Below are 19,012 nucleotides of genomic sequence, written 5' to 3' on the forward strand. Positions count from 1 at the left end.
ACATTTTGGAGCTTGCATTGTTTTACACAAGCAATCTTAATTCCAATCTATTAATTTTCAACTGTCAAATCAGTGTGAAACCAGTAGCAGGACTCTTTCCGGGCCTGCGGTAGAAACAAAATGGTGACTAGTGCTACTGGTGGTGAAAACTTCACAAGGTCTAGTCACACAAAGATTTAGAATGGAAACACTCTGCACCAAATTCAGTTCATTGCACTAGCAATGTTGCAATCAGTGGACCACAACTATGTAAAGTTGTGCTGAGCTTTGCAAATTTGAACTGTCGACCAACTACAAACTGTTATTTGGTTGACCATTGAGTAACTGTACATGTCTGAAATTACAGTCATAAAGTAATTCAACTGAACGAAGACATCCTTAATCAGTGTTGTATGGTGCTTCTCTGCTAAACCAAGCAAATAGTTGGTGAAGGTATCCCCAGACCGATGCAGGATTTTTGAGGCCAATACATATTCAAGAGTTTAAGATCCAATAATGGTAAATAAGTTCCCTTAAATTAGTTTTTCCAATAATTGCGACCAGGAAATGCACTGTGCAGAATATTTTGAAGCTGAAAAAATTCATCTCTGGTGGATCGACTATAAAATGGTGACACGGTTTAGAAAATATCTTTGGCTTCTTTGTACTTCTATGATGCATCACACTGGCACAGTTCAGTAGCTACAGTAGCTTGATCGCTAGCTTCTGGTGCAGCTAATAACGGATAATTCTTTCTCTGCTGTTCAGTTCCTGGTGTGACTGAACAGTTGAAATGAAATACAGTTAAGTTACATACTGTGTTGGATTATACTGTATAACAGCTGATACATCTGGCAAATGTTCTTTGTATTAGAAATGAAAACTATTGCTTATGCATATCAATAAAGTCTGGATTTCAGTGTGGAGTAAATACTGTTTCAGAGAAATGCTTTTTTTAAGCCATGAAAATATGTAGAGATACTATACGTTTATATTATCAGCAGTTCACAGATCTGAGTATAAGCCTACAAAACCCTGCATCCTTAAAACACGTCTCTTCCCTTTAGCTCACCCATTTGCAAACAGAAAACACGACATTAAGAGCAAGCACCGCTGCAAAGCTTCTCACATTAAGTGCAACAGCCATTTCAAGTCAGAAGAAAAGATGAAGGGTTTACTGAACCTGGAGAGCTGGAGCCAGCTGGAAGAGGAGCGGAACACTTGTATACCACACTGATATGATGGAGGGGACAGGAGGCCCCCTGAAATAACATGACCTCCCACATAGGGATGATGCACCGGCCCCAGCACACTCATTTACTATATACTTACAAAAATAAATATGTACAAAACAACACAATATCCTACTGTGAGTGCGTGCGTGCGTGCGTGCGTGCGTGTGTGTGTGTGTGTGTGTGTGTGGGGGGGGGGGGGTTAGAATGTAACTCTTTTCCTCCTATCCTGATTGTTTGTTTGTCCAACAAAGTTCTATGTAAAATTGTTTATTTTCCAGAAAATAATTGATTGGTTTCCCAGCATGATGCTGGTGGAGTTGGGTCAGCTGGTGCTGTGGTGGTGTGTGTGTGTGTGGAGGGGGGGTTAGATGACTTTGTATGTCAGGTAGTCGCGAAGTGGCGTAGGAATGGCAAGGGCCTCCACTTGCTGGGTGGTTATCACCCGACGGAGAGACATCCTACACATGTGCTGCAGACTGGGGACGCTACGAGGACACTCCCAGAAGTGCACACTACCATCACGAGTCCTTCAACAAAAAACAAGAAAGAGGATAAATCAAACAGGAGGAGGTGGGATAACTCAACTAATCACTAAACTGCACTGATGCATTAGAACCACAGTGACCAAAACTAAAAATCTCAAGCTGAAACAAAACATTGAGAACTGGTTTTCTTGGGGCCCCTATCATAAGGTCAGCAAGGTGTGACTGAGGGATCAACATGATCAGTGTGTACATGTGCTATTGCCTTACCCAGCAGCAAGGACACTTCCTTCAGCGGAGAAGGCACAGCAGAGGCCATTAGAGAGAGAGGCGATGGCCTGAGGAGCTCGTTCCTCTATGCTCCAGAACCGAACCAGCCTAAGCAGAGACAGAAAAAACACAAGCACACTCTGCTATCACAATCCAGACTGCCAGCAGGGAACGGGCCTACCTTTGCATTGCTACTGTTAAAGTAAACAGGATTGAGTGAAACATGTCCTGTTGGTGATTTTCAAACCAACTTCTTGTCAGTGTTTAACACTGCAAACCTAGACTACTGCAGCAACCAAAGGCCCTCACACACCAGGACTACCGTTAGCTGTCGGCGAGCATATGTCGCACTAGTTTTTTGGGGCATGTCCCGCTGTTTGGACTAGTCAGCCTTTGCCAGCGGCTTTTCAGCTGAGGTGAGAAAAAATAAAACGCTAAGAGGCTGTGAAGGGGAACACAAACTTGTATCTGGTAAGATTAAGTTTTTACCCATTGAGCTCTTCAGCAGAAACGCTTCCTGATTGATTGTGTTATCGTTCAACATCAGGTTGTGTTTTAATGTGCTAGTTGGCTAACTGGCCTTTTGAATGACAAATACCAACTAGTGCCAGCTGCTGGTATGGAGTTATTTTCTGTGACTCAGGCGCAGATCAGAAGCCGGCTGTAGTCGTTACAGTGTGTTCAAGTGCAGCTTTGAAGCCCAGACGCAGGGGACACAAAAGTCGGCTTTCATGGCCACTAGTTCTTTGATGTCTGTTTGGTGGGTTTAGTTTGTTTTCATATATCAGTGCCCATGTTCATTATATATATATATAAAAAAAACAAAACGTATTTGTAAAGTGCTAAATGCATTAACAATATTCACCTGGACGCCAGAAGCTACAACTAAACTGAAAATGCCATAACTTAGTTTGGAAGCATTAGAAGAGATTTTCTAGGATTCTTAGCTTAAATTCCATGACAATTTGGCAAGCAGTTATCAATATACCCCTCTATGAGCAAAAACTCATAATTTTCTAGTAATCTGCATCTGTTTACTTTTACTTGTATTTTCTAATTTTGCAGTACCAACAATAAATGCATTATACTGTTTTCCCTGAAATACTTGGAGCCTTCAGTGAGAGGGCTGGATTGGTCTGCTTTTTTCCCCCACAAGCACCATTTTGTGGGCTTCCTCCTGCCTCTTCTCTCAACATACTTTCTGCCAACAATTCAGCACCGATTCAGCCAGCATTCAGTGATTAATAGCTACCTTGTGACAGGCATGTGACTGGTCCAAACAGAGCAGCATACAGTAGCTCTGTGCTCTCAAGTCCCATCAAGACTCATGACTCACTGCAAGGTTTAAAAACAACCTGCAGAAAACAGGGAAGCTTTTCTGCCGCACTGTTTACATATCAGCCCATGTGCACTATTGAGCTTCAGAAAACATGCTCTAGTGTACTGACACGAACTAAAGAGGCACACAGCTGCACATGTGGGGTTGTCAAGGCTCATACGGAAAGCCCTTATGGTTCAGGATTTCAACACTTCTGAAATAGAAATGGAGCAAACGGGGCACTTGTTTACCCACTGCAGAAACAGTTTGAGATATCTGACCTCCTAAAACAGACACTATGAGACACACAGTATCCCACAACAGGAAGGAATAAGAAAAAAAGATCAGGTGTTCCTCTAAAAAGCAAGGAACTCAATTCACAACAACTAAACCGAGTAAAACAAATTAATGTACACTGAGATAGATGTTGATAATAAGAGGCATGTTAAGAAATGACGAAACCAGTTAAGGAATATTACTAAAACTGATGTCATTCAGGGTCGTACCTGTCATCGGTAATACTGGCGATGTGGCGGCCATCAGGGCAGAAGCTCACAGAGCGCACCCACCGGTCATTTGCCCCTCCAGCAAAAATGGGGGACGGAGGAGGGAAGAGATGGCTGGAGAGAGGTGAAAACAACACCAGTGTTAGGGCTGGGGGATCATTTTAGATGATCATTTATCATCTTTCAATGGAATCCTATTGTGACGAAATCATACATTGAGATATCAACATACACAATTACCTCATTGTATGTAATGTCCTAGACTTCAGATTTAATGTCTCTGTTGTTGTTGTTTGGCCCAAATCAACTGAATTTCAATATTATCAGCCATGCTAGTGTGTGTGTTGGGTTTGTTTGTATAATTGTAGGATGTCCAGTCTAACTTGTTTTTGTTATAGAGAATATTCCAACTGTAACGTTGCTCGTGTCTACTGATACGAATAATAGACAATACAATTATAGTCTCCTCAAATGCAATTGTTGGGTCTATGTAAATCATAAATAAGTCAGAGTGTGGTCTTTACCTACTCTGTCAAGTGTCCTGAGATAACTTTTGTTATGATTTGGCACCATCAATCAAATTAAAAATATATAATAACAAGAACATACATACTCATTTTTTTCAGAAAATCTGATAAAAAAAAAAATATTTCAAGTTTATACAGTGAAGATCAAGATTAGAATTTAAATTCTTGTTTTACTCTGAAATAGTTTTTTTTTTTAATTGTTCACAATTTGATAGAATATCAGCTCTGACTATACTTGCAATTTCCCAGCTTGGGATCAACTAAGTATTTCTATTCGATATCACTGCTGTTTGAGCATATTTTTTAAATAACTAAGGCACTTCAACAAAACCCTTTATTTAGTGAAAAAACAGTGATCAAAATGAGAGAACAGTAACCATTGTGTCAGAAGAGAAGATTTCAACAATGTTTTCTTCTCTAGGATTAAAAAATGAACAGGAAGTGTAGAGGCCACAGCTTTGAATGACTTCAGCACATCTGCGCCCACAGGACATCACTAGTTTCTCACTCTGATCTGGTTTGATCTGCGTCCATTCTGACTCAGTCTCTTCCACAGTTCACTAACTGGAATGGGTTTCTTATACATTACTTGGTTTCCAAGAATTTTCCAGAGATTCTCTATGGGGCTTAGATCTGGACTCTGGGCTGGACGTTTCATTGTTTCAATATTCTTAGCTTCAAGGAACTGCTTCACCTGTTTGCAGTAACGGGGCATTGTCTTCATGACTGATTGGAAGACGATTGCAGTGAAGGTATTGCATGTTGCTGAAGGAGGTTCACATTTGCATTCACCTTGCCATGTAGCTGTACAAGAGGCCCAACTCCTGCTGCAGAAAACATCCCCAAACCATGACCCTTCCTCTTCATAATTGAACTGACTTCTTTACACACTTTGGGTTCAGTCTTTCCCCAGTCCTATGCCCAACATAATATTTCCATCAGACCCAAATAAATTGAACCTCCTCTCATCACTGTAGTCACTCTGGACCAGTTCTCCTTTGTCCACACAACATGCTCCTCAGCAAAAGTCCAGTTGTCCTTCAGTCCAAAAAGTCTTAAAAGGTTTGACACTGTGTGCAGAGACAGATCCTTGCCCTGTTCAGAACTGAACTGGAGACCAACTCCAGCGTTGAACTGATTCCCCATTGAGAGTCTTCTCATAATCCTGTCCTCTCGTGCACTTGTGTTACATGGACGACCGGCCTTTTTGAGGGACTTAAATGAATCTGTGTCCTTGTAAAGTTTTAATATTCTTGAAATCACAGACTGAACGTCCAACCTCTCTCTGATGGCTGAGAGGGTCATCCCTTTGGCCTTCATCTGAACAACCTGCTGTCTCAGGGTTTCAGTCTCCTTAGAGCAGCTCACCATCTTACAAAGTAACCAGGAGAGCTGCAGATAAATAGGGTGTGTCCAACAATGAAGTCAATTGTCACCAGGTGCCAGATTAACACCAAAAAGTGTGAGGGATCTGAAAGTGTTCTTATTAATTTTGCTCACTGTTTTTTCCCCCACAAAATAAAGGTTTTTGTTGAAGTGCCTTGGTTATTCAAAAAAATATGCTAGTACAGCAGTGGTGTGGACACAGAGGATATTCTATCAAATAATGAATAACAAAAAATAACAGTATTTAAGAATAAATCCAGAATGTATTAGTTGTTCTCTATTTTGATCTCCACTGTATTTTGCACTAAAATTCTGAATAAATTTATTTGTTTAAATCCACACAGGATTATACAAAAATAGGCTGTACCATGTGGTTAATTCATATAGATTGAGTCCTCTGAATTACCAGAGAACATGCTACATCGTGATATATATTGTTATGAAGATATGAAATGACCTAGAAGAGTTTGGCCATATTATCCAGCCTTAATCAGTATGGTGGTTTATCAGGTAAAAACCGAACTCTGCAGTTTTTAACTGGTGAGGCAATTCAGTACACTGGGGAGTTTTGCAATTACAGCTTTATTTGGTCTAGTATGACCTGTAGTTAATGTTAACTAAGACACGTAGATAATCACTGTGTAGACTTCTTTTAAATTATTGGCACACTACCCTGGCTGTACGGTTAAGAATAATTAGGCATTCGAGGGAAGCAAAACATTCTACATAATGTGTATTATTTTCTTACCCGAGCTCCAGCAAGACGGTGGCCTTGTGATGGTCCCACACGATTACCCGGGTGTCATAAGAGGCGGTGGCCAATAGCGCCCCATCTGGTGAAAACTCACAAGACACCACATCATTGTGGTGCCCCTCCAGCTTCCGGATCAAGGTGTACTTATCCATGTTCCATAGGAACACCTGCAACGTGAAGAGAGGACTGTTATAGCCCATGGAATGATTTGGACAGAGTATAAATGATATATTATAGTTTACACTTATCATTACTATATGCACATAGCATTTTTAAATGAAATTAAGCAACATGAATTACAACAGAATTAAACGGTTATACTCAAGAGTCAATACTTAGTGTCATTGTTTTGCTTTGTAACCTTTAACCAGGCCAAACAAACAAAAGAGCACATGCTACACAAGCAGCAAGGCTATGTCATAATGTATACTACACCTACATGGACAATTGTAATTAACATCTTTTTATAACAGTATTAAACTACAACATGTTAATTTAAATGTAATCATCTCTTAATACATTATTAAATACAATAAATACTTCTATTATTTTAACAAAAAATGTCTACACAAAAAAAGAGAAAATGAAACAAGTAGTAACTTAAGGTAACATAAAGTTACTCCACTGGTTTCCTCTTTCAGAGTTTTAGCTCTCTGTGTTTACAATAGGCTCGCACCTCCGGCAGAAGCCTACGAAGAGAGACAGATACTGCAAGAGAAAAGAATATTTTATGGCCAAAGGGTTGATACCTCTGGCAAATAATACATATGCACTCACATACACGCACACAAAATCTACACACACATACACACAGGTAGAAAAGTATTCATCTTGGAGGTCTTTTGCTTTTAACATTTAGCCATGGTCAGAATTTTTACTATTAATATCTTTGCTCCAGTTATATAACTCTTGCACCATGTCACTGTTTGATTGTGAAAAAATGCAGTCAATGATCTACATAAAAATCATAACAGTCACATGACTCAGCATTGTGTTTCTTGAGCTGGTTAAGTTCAAAACATTAGCATCGTTATCTCTATTGGATTTCTTAAGTGTGTGTTGATAGAGAGATGCAGATGAAACACTGTCTCATTTACTGCTGTTCCACTGTTGCTGCCAACACATGTATTTATAAAAAGCAGAAAAAGCCACAGAACAACTACAGATGGAACTGGCTAATTTGTTCACGGTTTTTCTCAGGTTTGTTCTTATGCTAGTTTAAAAGCAACACAAAAGTAGAATTTGTAATAGGGCTTTGCAATATAGACATACATAAATGAAAATTAAATATTGGAAACCTTAAGTAATCTTGAAATGTGTAACATTTGCCAAGCATTGGAAGCTGCTGGCTAACACTGACAGTAAAGAGAGGGGGCAGTTTGAGTTAAATCTTTATGGCTGGTTGAATTGTTGTCTATGACTTGCCATAAGCAGCAGTAATGCTAGACTGTATGCTACTAGGGAAACATGTATACTGACAGTAAGAAAAATCCTAGTGACAAAAGAGAAGTGTGTAGACAGTAGACGGAGCTTTTTAAAGATGGGGGTAGGAGGGTGGGGTGCAGTGGGTTTGGGAGATAGGTGTGGTGAGGGGGTAGAGGGAGTATTTCATAACCACTGTAATGACAGTTGTAAACTGAGATTAAAATAAAAAGAGGAACTGCAACAGCAGAGGTAGACAGACACAGAGCAGCACCTACGTAGATTGGCACCAGGCTGCCCCTGGCCAGGCCTTTGGGCATTGCGCACTGTGCGTCCCCCGTTTACACCGGCTGCTCAAAATGTCAGCGCGGCGCTCCCTTCAAAACCAATCACACACTGAGCTCTGCCACCACCTGTGACAGGAAGAGCAAGACACATACTGTAGGGACACACACAGCCTAACAAAGCTACCACCATGTCAACCATTACAACCATGTTCAGATTAATCTAGTCCTGCTACACTGTAGATGAGGTGAACTAATGGTGGCCAGTCTATGGAATCAATACCCAGAAACATGTCTGCCTTAAGGGCTGCAGAAATATAGGATGTCAGTTAAACATGCAACAAAAGATGCAAGTGCTTTTCTTATTCGATCTTTGATATGTCAAAACAGCAAGAGTATTCTTTGGAAGTTTAAAATATAATTTTAAGATTCTCCTGCTGTGTAGATTGAGTTTGCCCCACCTCAATAGAAATACCTTTAGGAGGTATCTGACAGTTGTCTGCTCTGCATGCAAACTTTAGAACACCAAAAGCCTGTTTCTTTCCACTGCAAACGAAACCAAACAGAATCTGCATGCAGGTGTCACACAACTTATCATGACACTGAGCATTTTGTTAAGGTGACCATGGGAGGGCACGCCAGATGGTATGTGTTCATTTTTAAGTTGATTGAGCATAACTGGTCACAAGCAATTGAAAAAGCATTAGCTAGCAATCCAATCAAAAGAAGTAAAAAGGAACTTGTGTACGTACTGCTTTGCCGGCTCCAACTGAGCACAGGATGGAGGAGTCGGGGGAGAAGGCGCTGCAGTACACCCAGTTCTGATGCCCCCGCAAAACCTTCACCATGTTACCTACAAGACACAAACCACATTATCTCAGATAAAGCTGTACACACTATCCTTTACCGTCAAATACATACTGCTGTCACAAACCACACATAATGAGCCATACATACATTGTCAAGATTGTATTTTACACCAGACAGTATAGAGTAGAGGCAGACAGGAAACACAGGGAGGGAGAGGGAGAGAGAGAGAGAGAGAGAGAGAGACAGAGAGACAGAGAGACAGAGAGACAGAGAGACAGAGAGACAGAGAGAGAGAGAGAGAGAGAGAGAGAGAGAGATATGCCGATTGCACTGGGTCCGCCGATTGCACTGGGTCTTCCGATTGCACTGGGTCTGAGAGGACTGTAATTTCTTTTTTTGCATTTTGTATGTCATGCATATTGCAATTTTTGACAATAAAACTGACTTGACTTGACTTGAGAGAGCGAGAGAGCGAGAGAGAGGAGGTAGGCTATGCAACAAAGGTCCCAGGCCAGAATTGAACAAGTAATGTAGTGGCCATGTGGTGTGTACCTAAATCATGTAGCTACAGGAAGGCCACATAATGAGACACTGATTTTGATTTATTACATTTCCTGGAAAACATGTTTGAGCATCATTCTAATGGCCTGTGTCACAAAGAATAATGCTGGGCTAATTCTGTATTTTTGACCAACAATTTCCATGAAAAGCTCCAAATAAATGTGTTAAGTCTCTCAATACTGGCAGAAGGTCCAAAAAGAGAAAAGTACCAACCTGTCACTCAAAGCAGCAAGTCCTTAATTATGCAGAACTTTATGCCCTAATATAACTTAAACCAGCCATTCGGCTGTGAAGACGTGACATTAAACCCTTTCAAAATATAATTTTTGGGTCCATGCCTCGTATTTCTACAACGCAGCAGTGCCGTGTTCCCCATTTGAGTTTTAAAAAAACAATGTAATTGTCACCTCTTTCTAACTGACCAAAGAGGTGATCGTAGTTGTTCACATGTTCGGCTGTTGTGTCTGTTTTGTTTCAACGATTTTGGACCCGAAAATCATATTTTGAAAGGGTGTTACGCCAGACTGAACAGACGGATAGAGACTACAACTGTTTTAATACCAGGCTGTAGACATGATTTTTTTCCTGCTGTACAGTTGCCCATTTTAACAGGGGTCTCTTTGGGGATGGACTCTCTTTTGGAGCCAACCTCAAGTGGCCACTCTGGACAACTGCAGTTTTGGCATGTGTGGAGAGCTGCAGAAATTCACAAAGCCCATAACGCCCTCTCCTCCCGCCTCCTCACTCTGCAGACTTTGGAGAGGAGTGGGCATATCTCAGCCCCAGCCCTGCCGATGATGATACAGACGCAGTTTTTGAATTTCTAGAGTAGACACATTTCAGCCAAAACTCTGGGGTTAGGTCACTTTTTAAATAACTGTTGGCTTTGGTCTTTTCAAGGGATGTGTTGACAATAAGACAAATATAGGATATCACCGTACTTTGTATTGAGACAACAACGTTTATTAACTGTAAACACGTATTGGCAGCATCTCCTGCTGATTCTAATGGACCCATAAACAACTCCTGGAAGAAATGTAGGCCATAGCTAATGCTATGCAAAGGGCCATCATCCACGCATTACCCAGGCCCTATGCACATGATCAGTGAAGGCTTTCTACGGAGTGTGTGGTTGCATTGTGTGGTCTATGCAGCCTCTGGATTTGTCTCCTACTTTTCAAAACTGGTCTTAAAAATCAGAGCTGGTATTTCCCCTGGAAACAAAAGGTTGCAGAGCATTGCTTCAGCTCTGACGTGAAAGAGAAAGTTAAGTTCAAACCAAAACTTCATTTTAAAAACCGCTCATCTACGTACCATCATCTTTGAGGTCCCACACACGGAGGGTCTTATCTCTGGATGAAGAGACCAGCATGAGACTGCCATCAGGAGCAAAGGTCAGGTCTCGCACTATATCAGTATGGTCCATCAGATTCAGCAACAGTTTTCCTGCAGCAGCCATCAAATCAAACAGAGGATTAATGGTAAACTCATTCATAGGAAAGTATAAAACATAACACTGAAAATGTCAGTGATACAATGTTTAAAGTTCAGATTTTAACCAAAACGTGACAGCCCTTGTGAAGACATGCCATAACTAAACCATGGCTTTCTTTCAGTGGTAAGACTGAGTCCTTTTACGTAAATGACCTACTCATACCTTTTTGTTGCCAATGTGTCGAAAGTTGACAACTGCTTTTTTAACCTTTATTTTGTATACAAAGAGGTAAATTTGTTCGGTGTGTTGGAGCAGGGAGAAATCTAAAACATGCAGGGCAGTAGCTCTCCAGGGGCAGGATTGGGCACCCCTGCTTTAGTGCTTTTATGTGCATGACTGGCTGCCAAAAAACCTGATAGCCATAACCCTACAAAAGTCTACTATTGTTCTGACAAAACCTTTCAATATCACTGTCAGTTCATTGCATACTATCACTTTAAAAAATATAAAATACTCTGAAACAATATTCAGTAGAAATATGACTGCAAAGAATCAGAATCAGCAGCAGAAATACTTTAATAATCCCAGGGGGAAATTATTTTTGCTACAAAACTCCAGATATACAAACAAAAAATATTGTGTAGTTACACAGACAACATACTGTATATTAGAAAAACTTTTAAGATATACCTTATATACAAGATCATAAATACCAGACTAATGTGCAAATAGAACAGATTGTCTGTGAATGAGTCTGAATTACAGAGTAAAGAAGGCAAGAAGTGGATTTGTTCGGTACAAACAAATGACTGGAATGACTGAAATAGACATGGATTTGTTGACAGTGATAATGAGTTATCAGTCTGATGAACTAATGAGGCTCAAGAAGGAAGCAATTACTAATTAACAAAAACGTGTCCTCACCAGTGTAAACATCCCAGATCTTGATGCGACCATTGTTGAGGCCTGTTGCCAGGAGCAGCTGGTCCTGACCGAACTTGAAGCGGTGCCACTCAATATTAACACAGCGGCTCTGCTTCTCTGGCACAGAGGAGCCGAAGGCCAAGCCCCAGACAATGTCACCGCAGTCGATGGTGTGTTCGGGGGGCTCGTCGGTTGCCGAGATTACCTGGCCTCCGCTGCTGTTCTGACGGGACAAACGCCGGGGGCTCAAGGCATTGGTGGCCTCTCCGCCCTGGCCCATTGAACTAAAACAGAGAATGGAGAAACATACAAGAGGAGGTAAACAAGGGACGGCCCTGGTGAGCAGTCGAGCAAGTATTTTTCGGTTGCAATGCACTTGATGATGTGTTGGAGGTATGTTAGCGGGCATTCAGACTTGATCAGGCAGTCTATGAAACCGTCTGTCTAGGCTGCGGTGAAACAACACGAAACACAAGCACTTAACTTCCTGGAAGTTTGTGTCTGTTTCTCTTTTCTTTCTCTCCGTCTCTGTAAAATTAAGCTGCCTTTAAGAGCAATCGGAATTGTCGAGATCAACAATATGACAAAAAACAATAGCCTAAGGAAAAAATAAAGCCTTGGTTTGCTTTAGCAAGCTGAATTTAGCACAGCTCCAATATGGCTGAAAGCAATCTGTAAAATGAGGCTGATATGTGAAAGCATAAACTGGAACACGGGAGTGAGGCTGTAGGAAACGAATTAGGCCTGAATGATATATCGTATCAATGTGAGAACATGCAATAGAAACATCGCACAGGTTTCTGTGTGAGTTGCGGTCTGTATAGGCTCATCGTTCGGATGGAGCTGGAAAAAGGATTCCCACTAAGTAAATCCTTGCGTGGTCTGTAATATGGGACAACATTAGGTCTCATTTATCAGTGCCTTGGTTATGCCTGTGCTAAAGACTAGTCCTGTGTGTGTTCTGCTTTGAATTCCTTGTGGGGCTTTTTCTTTAAATCACAATATACAGGTATATCCAATCCAAACAACAAAAGAATGACAATATCAATGCTTTCCTTCTCAAATTTCAGTCAGGCCTAATGTGAATGTCATCAGTTTGGCGTGTTTTTAAAACCTGTTTTAACAGAGGTAGTGGTCAGCTGTGAAGTTGAGTCGTTTTACTACTGCATGAAGAGAAGTAGCAAACCAACCAAAGCCTTCTGTTTGAAATTGTCTATAGCACCAGTTCTTGTTGTTTCCAAAGTGTGACTCAGAGTCACAAGACTCTATTGAGTGGAAAAATAGCCTGTTAAGCAGAAAGGGAGCTGATAATACAAGCCACATGTCCTTGGCACTGAGGAATACCTCTTTGTGTTTGAGGGAAACTGAGGCCCAGTACACTGCTAGATTGTTGAGGTAGCACATAGATTTGCACAAACACCATATATGTAGAACGGTGGCTTATTTACAACGTGACCACATATCATTTTTTGATTTTATGCAGTGTCACTAAAGATCTGACTGTATTATCTGCATCACAGCTACTTTTCAAGAACACTGCAGATAAGAACATCACAGTGAACACGTCATATCAATGAAATGAAAAAACATGCAGTGGTATCATTCGTTCATTCAACTTTTTTTTGGTCCTATCTGGTGAAACTGTAAAAAATGCATACTCAAACGTGTGCTTTATCACCGTGTTGATAACAAAGTACAACTAATTCTGCAGACTGCAGGTCAACAAGTGGCATAAAACTAATGTCAAGCAAAGCTTCCTGTTAATCTCAGGAGAATTTGCTGGTTTACAAAATTCCAGTAGTTAACCCGTCTGCAAGTAAGCTTACTCAAGTTCTTCAGTCCATGAGCAGGATGGCTAGTAATAATATAATGGGCTTTCTTTTTGCAGCATGTTCTGAGTGGGTCTGCCTGGAATTTATTTTTAAATGTATGTGCCAAGTAGGGGTGTACGGTATAAACTGAAGGAATTTGCGTTACGGTATGGATTTTGACTACATGTAAACAGCAGAGCGGCTCTGACGTAACAGCACAATTTGCGCGGATCCAGCTCCGGAGGCAACGTTTACTGGCCTTTTGTGTAGAATTGAAGTTGACTGCTGTCAGGGCAACTGCTTCAGTCCGTCAAAAACTGACGCACTTCACTATATTTCTCTCCTCTATTTTATTATCTACCCCCCAGCACATTTGTTATCCCTTGGACTAACTTTTAGCAGTCATAAATGGTTTTAATTGTTTACAGGCATCGTTTTACATTCTGACGCCGTTGTAAATTAGGAAACCGTATCAATAGTTTTCCAAGGCAAAATCAAGGTTGATAGGAGGGTTTCAGATGGAAAAAAACATCTAAACAACGGAACAAAACCATCAATATGTATGTCAGCGTTGGTTAATCATGGTTGTTACATTAAATTACGGCTAGTAACTGAGTGAACTGCAGTTTCAAATGATACTTACAAGTTCTTCAGACATTTTGTCCAGGGAATGAGTCTGACGATGCGATGACCCTGAGACCATGCAAAGTAGGAACCATTGGGTGCAAAGGCTACCGTCCAAGCCTCGCGCCCAGACTTCTGGTCGAAGGGAGCAACAGGCACCAGGAGTTCACCGATGAACTTTGCCTTTCCTGTAAAAACAACAAGACTGTTACTTCAGCTATAAACATTGATAGGATTACTTATTAACACGTTATAGCTCCTGTGTTTATACAGGCCAACACACAGGAATTCCAATCATCCCAAGGTAACCTCTTCATTCACAGGCAGCGGGCTTGTCACTGATGCAGGCACTTGATTGGCTAACTGTGCCAACCAAAACACTGGTATAAAAGCAGCAGTTGGAAACTGTACAAGGTAAATAGGTTAAATGCTATGTAGCAAAACAAATGAAAGCAGACGCTTGTGGCTTTTGCGAGGAAACTGTCAGGGAAAGGTCTATATAAACATATCCACATTCAAGCACACAAAACTAACACAAGATACGTTTTTAGACTGAAGACTATGGTGCATGCCGATATCAATGTCAAATGTAAAATCAACTATAACCATTTTTAAGACAGAGATATTCGTAGACCCAAAAGGGTCTGTTCCAGAGCAGGGTCCATCCTGAGTCTGCAGGCTTATCCGCTGAAAATCGACTTAAAACCAGGGCTATAAGAACACAATGGTATTTTACAATGTCTAATTATTATTGTATTTAGTAAGTGACTATGGTATAAGCGGGTTAATGCCCTTCGAGGTGTCCAACTAGAGGGTATTAATGGACAGTTCTCGCCTCAACGTCATTCATTAATACCTGGACACCTCAGAGGGGCATTAACCCTTACATGCACGACACTCCACCCACTGGTTCCCCCGGGATATGGAGTCCAGAACATGTAGAGGCTGACAATAATGAGAAACAGAATGAGCTCACATGCTGAACTGAAAACCCGACAGGGCCGTTTTTAAAGAATTTACACAACTACACACTTTAAGAAACAAGCGATACAGTTTATATAACGTTGTGTGCGACTGACATATAGTCACACAGCATAAAAACATGTCGTGTGGACACGCACGTAGTGTAGCTATGGGGGGGTGGTCTGATTCCGGGTTTCGACCAACGAGCCAGCGAGGACAAAATCAATGTTTAACCATTAACGGAAAAAGCGAGACGAGCGAATCCGGGTCCTACAGTAACGGCGTACCTGAGGTGTTTATTAAACCAAGTAACAACATCTTGCTTAACCGAGACGGTGTATAACGGTACGATTTAACGTTAACAGACGGTAAGCTGCGCCGCTAGTTAGCCGCAATGCTAAAGCCCCGGGTCTCGGCGTAGCTGCACACGAAGAGGAGCACGAGACCAGGGTAACGTTACACCCCACCGTTGACTGAATAACATCCGTTTAAGTACCGCTCACTTTGTCCACAACGGTGTGTTTGAGTCTGACCTGGTATCAGTTGTTAGGTCACAGTATCTTTTATACAGTCTCTGGCTGGAACGGGCGGGTGAGAATGATACATGAGCGTTTCTACTTACCTATATCATTTTCGTTTACAGAGTCTGGGAAGCTTGCCATCTAAATAAGGGCACAGACCTAAGAGAAAAGCCAAGCGCGGACTGGGAAACCAAGATATCTGTACGAAAGAAGCGACTGCTGCGGCCGCTGTTCCTCTCCCCGGGTGGAAGTCACAGTCGTGGTTCGGCCTGTGTCAACGTCTTCTTTCTCTTCTCCTCGGCAACCCCTTTTATTTTACTGTTTAAGTATTTAATGGCGCCACTCCGGTGTTAACACGCTCGGGTACAAATAAAACTTTTCGACACGTTACGTTAATTACTACACGTCCTTTTGCGGCCCTGTGTAGACGTACAATGGCCTCCACCCGGATGAGTAACGTTAAAGCTATCTAAAGGAGGAGGGGCCATACAGCGTTGGGAGGGGTTTCATCCACGTCATGACAGTTGCTATGGTAATACTATGTACACCTCCCCCTGCTGTCTATCTTTTCTATGATTTTCCCCTTCATATTTGGAGCATATTTCTTTGAAAACAAACACCAGTGTTGTGCATTACTGCCCCCTGCTGGAGGAGGAGGAGACGAGGGATTTTTCCTTTGAAGCATTCCCTGCAGTGTGAAATGCACTTTTGTTGTTTTACAGTCTGAAATGATAGTACATAAAAAATATATTTTTCCAGCGTGATTTACACATTTTGCCATACAACATTCAGGTGAATTTGTTTTTCAAAATTTCTGAAAATTAATTTAAAAAAAATGAAAAACTAGAATAGCAGTGTTGTAAAAGTGATGAGTCCATTTAAAAATAACCGTAATAAATATTCTCAATCACCTTCCAGATTACACACCAAGTAAACTGGCCTCCACCTGACATCAACTGTGGTGGTTTTGATTTGACTTCAGAATAAAATCAGCTGTTCCTTTGATTTTACTTCAGAATAAAATCAGCTTCAAGGGAAATTTTGTGTCCCCTGCTAAAGCTGCTGCCCCCACGACCCGACCCCGGATAAGCGGATGAAGATGAGATGAGATGAGATAAAATCCTTTGATTTCACTTAAAAATAAAATCAGCTGTTCCATTGATTTCACTTCAGAATCAAATCAGCTGTTCCTTTGATTTGACTTCAGAATAAAATCAGCTGTTCTTTTGATGTGATTTCAGAATAAAATCAGCTGTTCCTTTGATTTTACTTCAGAATAAAATCAGCTGTTCCTTTGATTTGACTTCAGAATCAAATCAGCTGTTGCTTTGATTTTACTTCAGAATAAAATCAGCTGTTCCTTTGATTTTATTTCAGAATAAAATCAGCTGTTCCTTTGATTTTATTTCAGAATAAAATCAGCTGTTCTTTTGATTTTACTTCAGAATAAAATCAGCTGTTCCTTGAGGAATCTTCTCCTAGTCGTGCATGGTAACACAAAGAATTCGCCATGGTTGTAAAGATGCTTTCAAAAGAGCTCCAGGATAAAGTTGTGGATAGGCACAAGTAAGGAGAAGGATCTAAAAAGATTTCAAAGGCTTTAACTATCCCTCTGAGGACCGTTCAGAGTGTTGTTCAGAAGTCGAAGGCATATGGATCCACCCAGAGCTGGCCTAGATCGGGCTGCCCCTCCAAACTGGATGACCGAGCCAGGAAAAGATTGATCAGGGAAGCTACCAAGAGGCCCATGGTGACCATAACACATTCATCGTGTACAGCAAGCAATGTTTGTTACTTCTGCTAAATGTTGATTAAAAATCAAGCCCACATTTCCAAAAGTGACAAAAATTGCTTGTTTTGAACAAGAATTAGTTTGACATTTTGAGCGGAAGCAACAACAAATTGCTTGCTGTAAACTATTAATGTCAGCTAGGTGTGGTGAATGATGACGGTAGAATGTAGTTTATCAAATTAATTGACATTTTATCACTCTATTTTTTATCATTATTTTTGATACATGAGGCCACTTTTCTTAAATGATAAATGGCAATTATGTGTTGTGCATGATGACTGATGAATGTAAGACGAAGAGAATAATGAAACATGGCTCTGTTTTCACTATATTACCACTGTTTTTTATCAAATTGACTTTAAATTAATCAAATCACTTGATAATTGATCACTCTATGTTTCATTTCATATCCATTTGTACCCCTTTACTTTTCAATTCACATGCATTTTCAACCCTTCCATTTTTATCAATCCTTTTGTTACTTCCAGCCCTCATATCTGTATGTAATCTGCATATAGACTGTATCAAACTGATCCTACCATACAAAGCCTAGACTAGACTGCAGCACATATGGGCCTCTAAAGTCTGCCCCTGTCCCTGACTTAGATTACTGAGTGAGTGATGAATATGAACACTAAAAACATTTTAGAAACAGATCTCATAAATGTGGTTATTGAGGAATTGTGACATGCACTGAATGGCCTACATTTGAACTAGTGCACAGTGTCTAACCCCACCTGGCACAGCTCTCACTGTAGTATGCAAGTGTCTCCACTGCATAAATGTTGCAGTCCAGGAGAGTTGTTGTTGTACGTATGACAATAAATAACTTGAAACTGGAAAAGTCCAAAAAATGTTTTCATTAGAGTAAATCCATTTTTAATATTCACTTTTTATTCCCACAAAGCACCAATCTACCTTCATCACTCCAGCATTGTAGGAAGTCCTCTTTCTTTTTTCCCTTCAAAGAGCCGTTGGAAAGAACGGCTCATCGTGCGTTTTTTAAGGTCAACTTTATTGTCAATTGTTTGTGTTTTTTGTTTGTTTTCTTCATATATATGTTTAGTCTGTATAATATTTTTTGTTTGCATGTCTGGAGTTTTGTAACGAAAAGGATTTCCCCCCGGGGATTATTAAAGTATTTCTGATTCTGATTATGTACCAGACATACAGAGGAATTGAAGATATACTTCTCTCTGCACAATGCAAAAGGACAGGGGTTACTTTTGGAGTGTTGCTATAGGGTGGTACGGTTTGGTTCAGTTCACTGTGTTTCCATCATACTTGAGCCCAAAAAAACAGACAGTGCCACTGCCAACGGCTCTGAATGGTTCTAATTCCTCTCCCGCTATAGATGATGTTTTGCTTTGGCTTTGTGGTCTGTGTTCTTTGTGTTCACTTTAGTTTT

At 40.7% G+C, this 19,012-nt stretch overlaps 1 protein-coding gene across 1 annotated transcript; it reads right to left on the bottom strand.

Annotated features, from left to right (window-relative positions):
* Positions 1-1,376: 1,376 nt before the first annotated feature.
* wsb1 (WD repeat and SOCS box containing 1) lies at positions 1,377-16,247 on the bottom strand. Its single transcript, XM_083913876.1, has 9 exons — positions 15,914-16,247; positions 14,348-14,516; positions 11,894-12,177; positions 10,849-10,980; positions 8,916-9,016; positions 6,452-6,624; positions 3,791-3,904; positions 1,967-2,074; positions 1,377-1,741 (listed from the first exon to the last, which is right to left on the bottom strand). The coding sequence occupies exons 1-9, from the start codon at positions 15,951-15,953 to the stop codon at positions 1,579-1,581; spliced, it is 1,284 nt and encodes a 427-aa protein (XP_083770002.1). The 5' UTR covers positions 15,954-16,247; the 3' UTR covers positions 1,377-1,578.
* Between the last annotated feature and the right edge of the window lie 2,765 nt (positions 16,248-19,012).

This window comes from Echiichthys vipera (genome assembly GCF_963691815.1).
Source record: "Echiichthys vipera genome assembly, chromosome: 5".
Classification (NCBI taxonomy): domain Eukaryota; kingdom Metazoa; phylum Chordata; class Actinopteri; order Perciformes; family Trachinidae; genus Echiichthys; species Echiichthys vipera.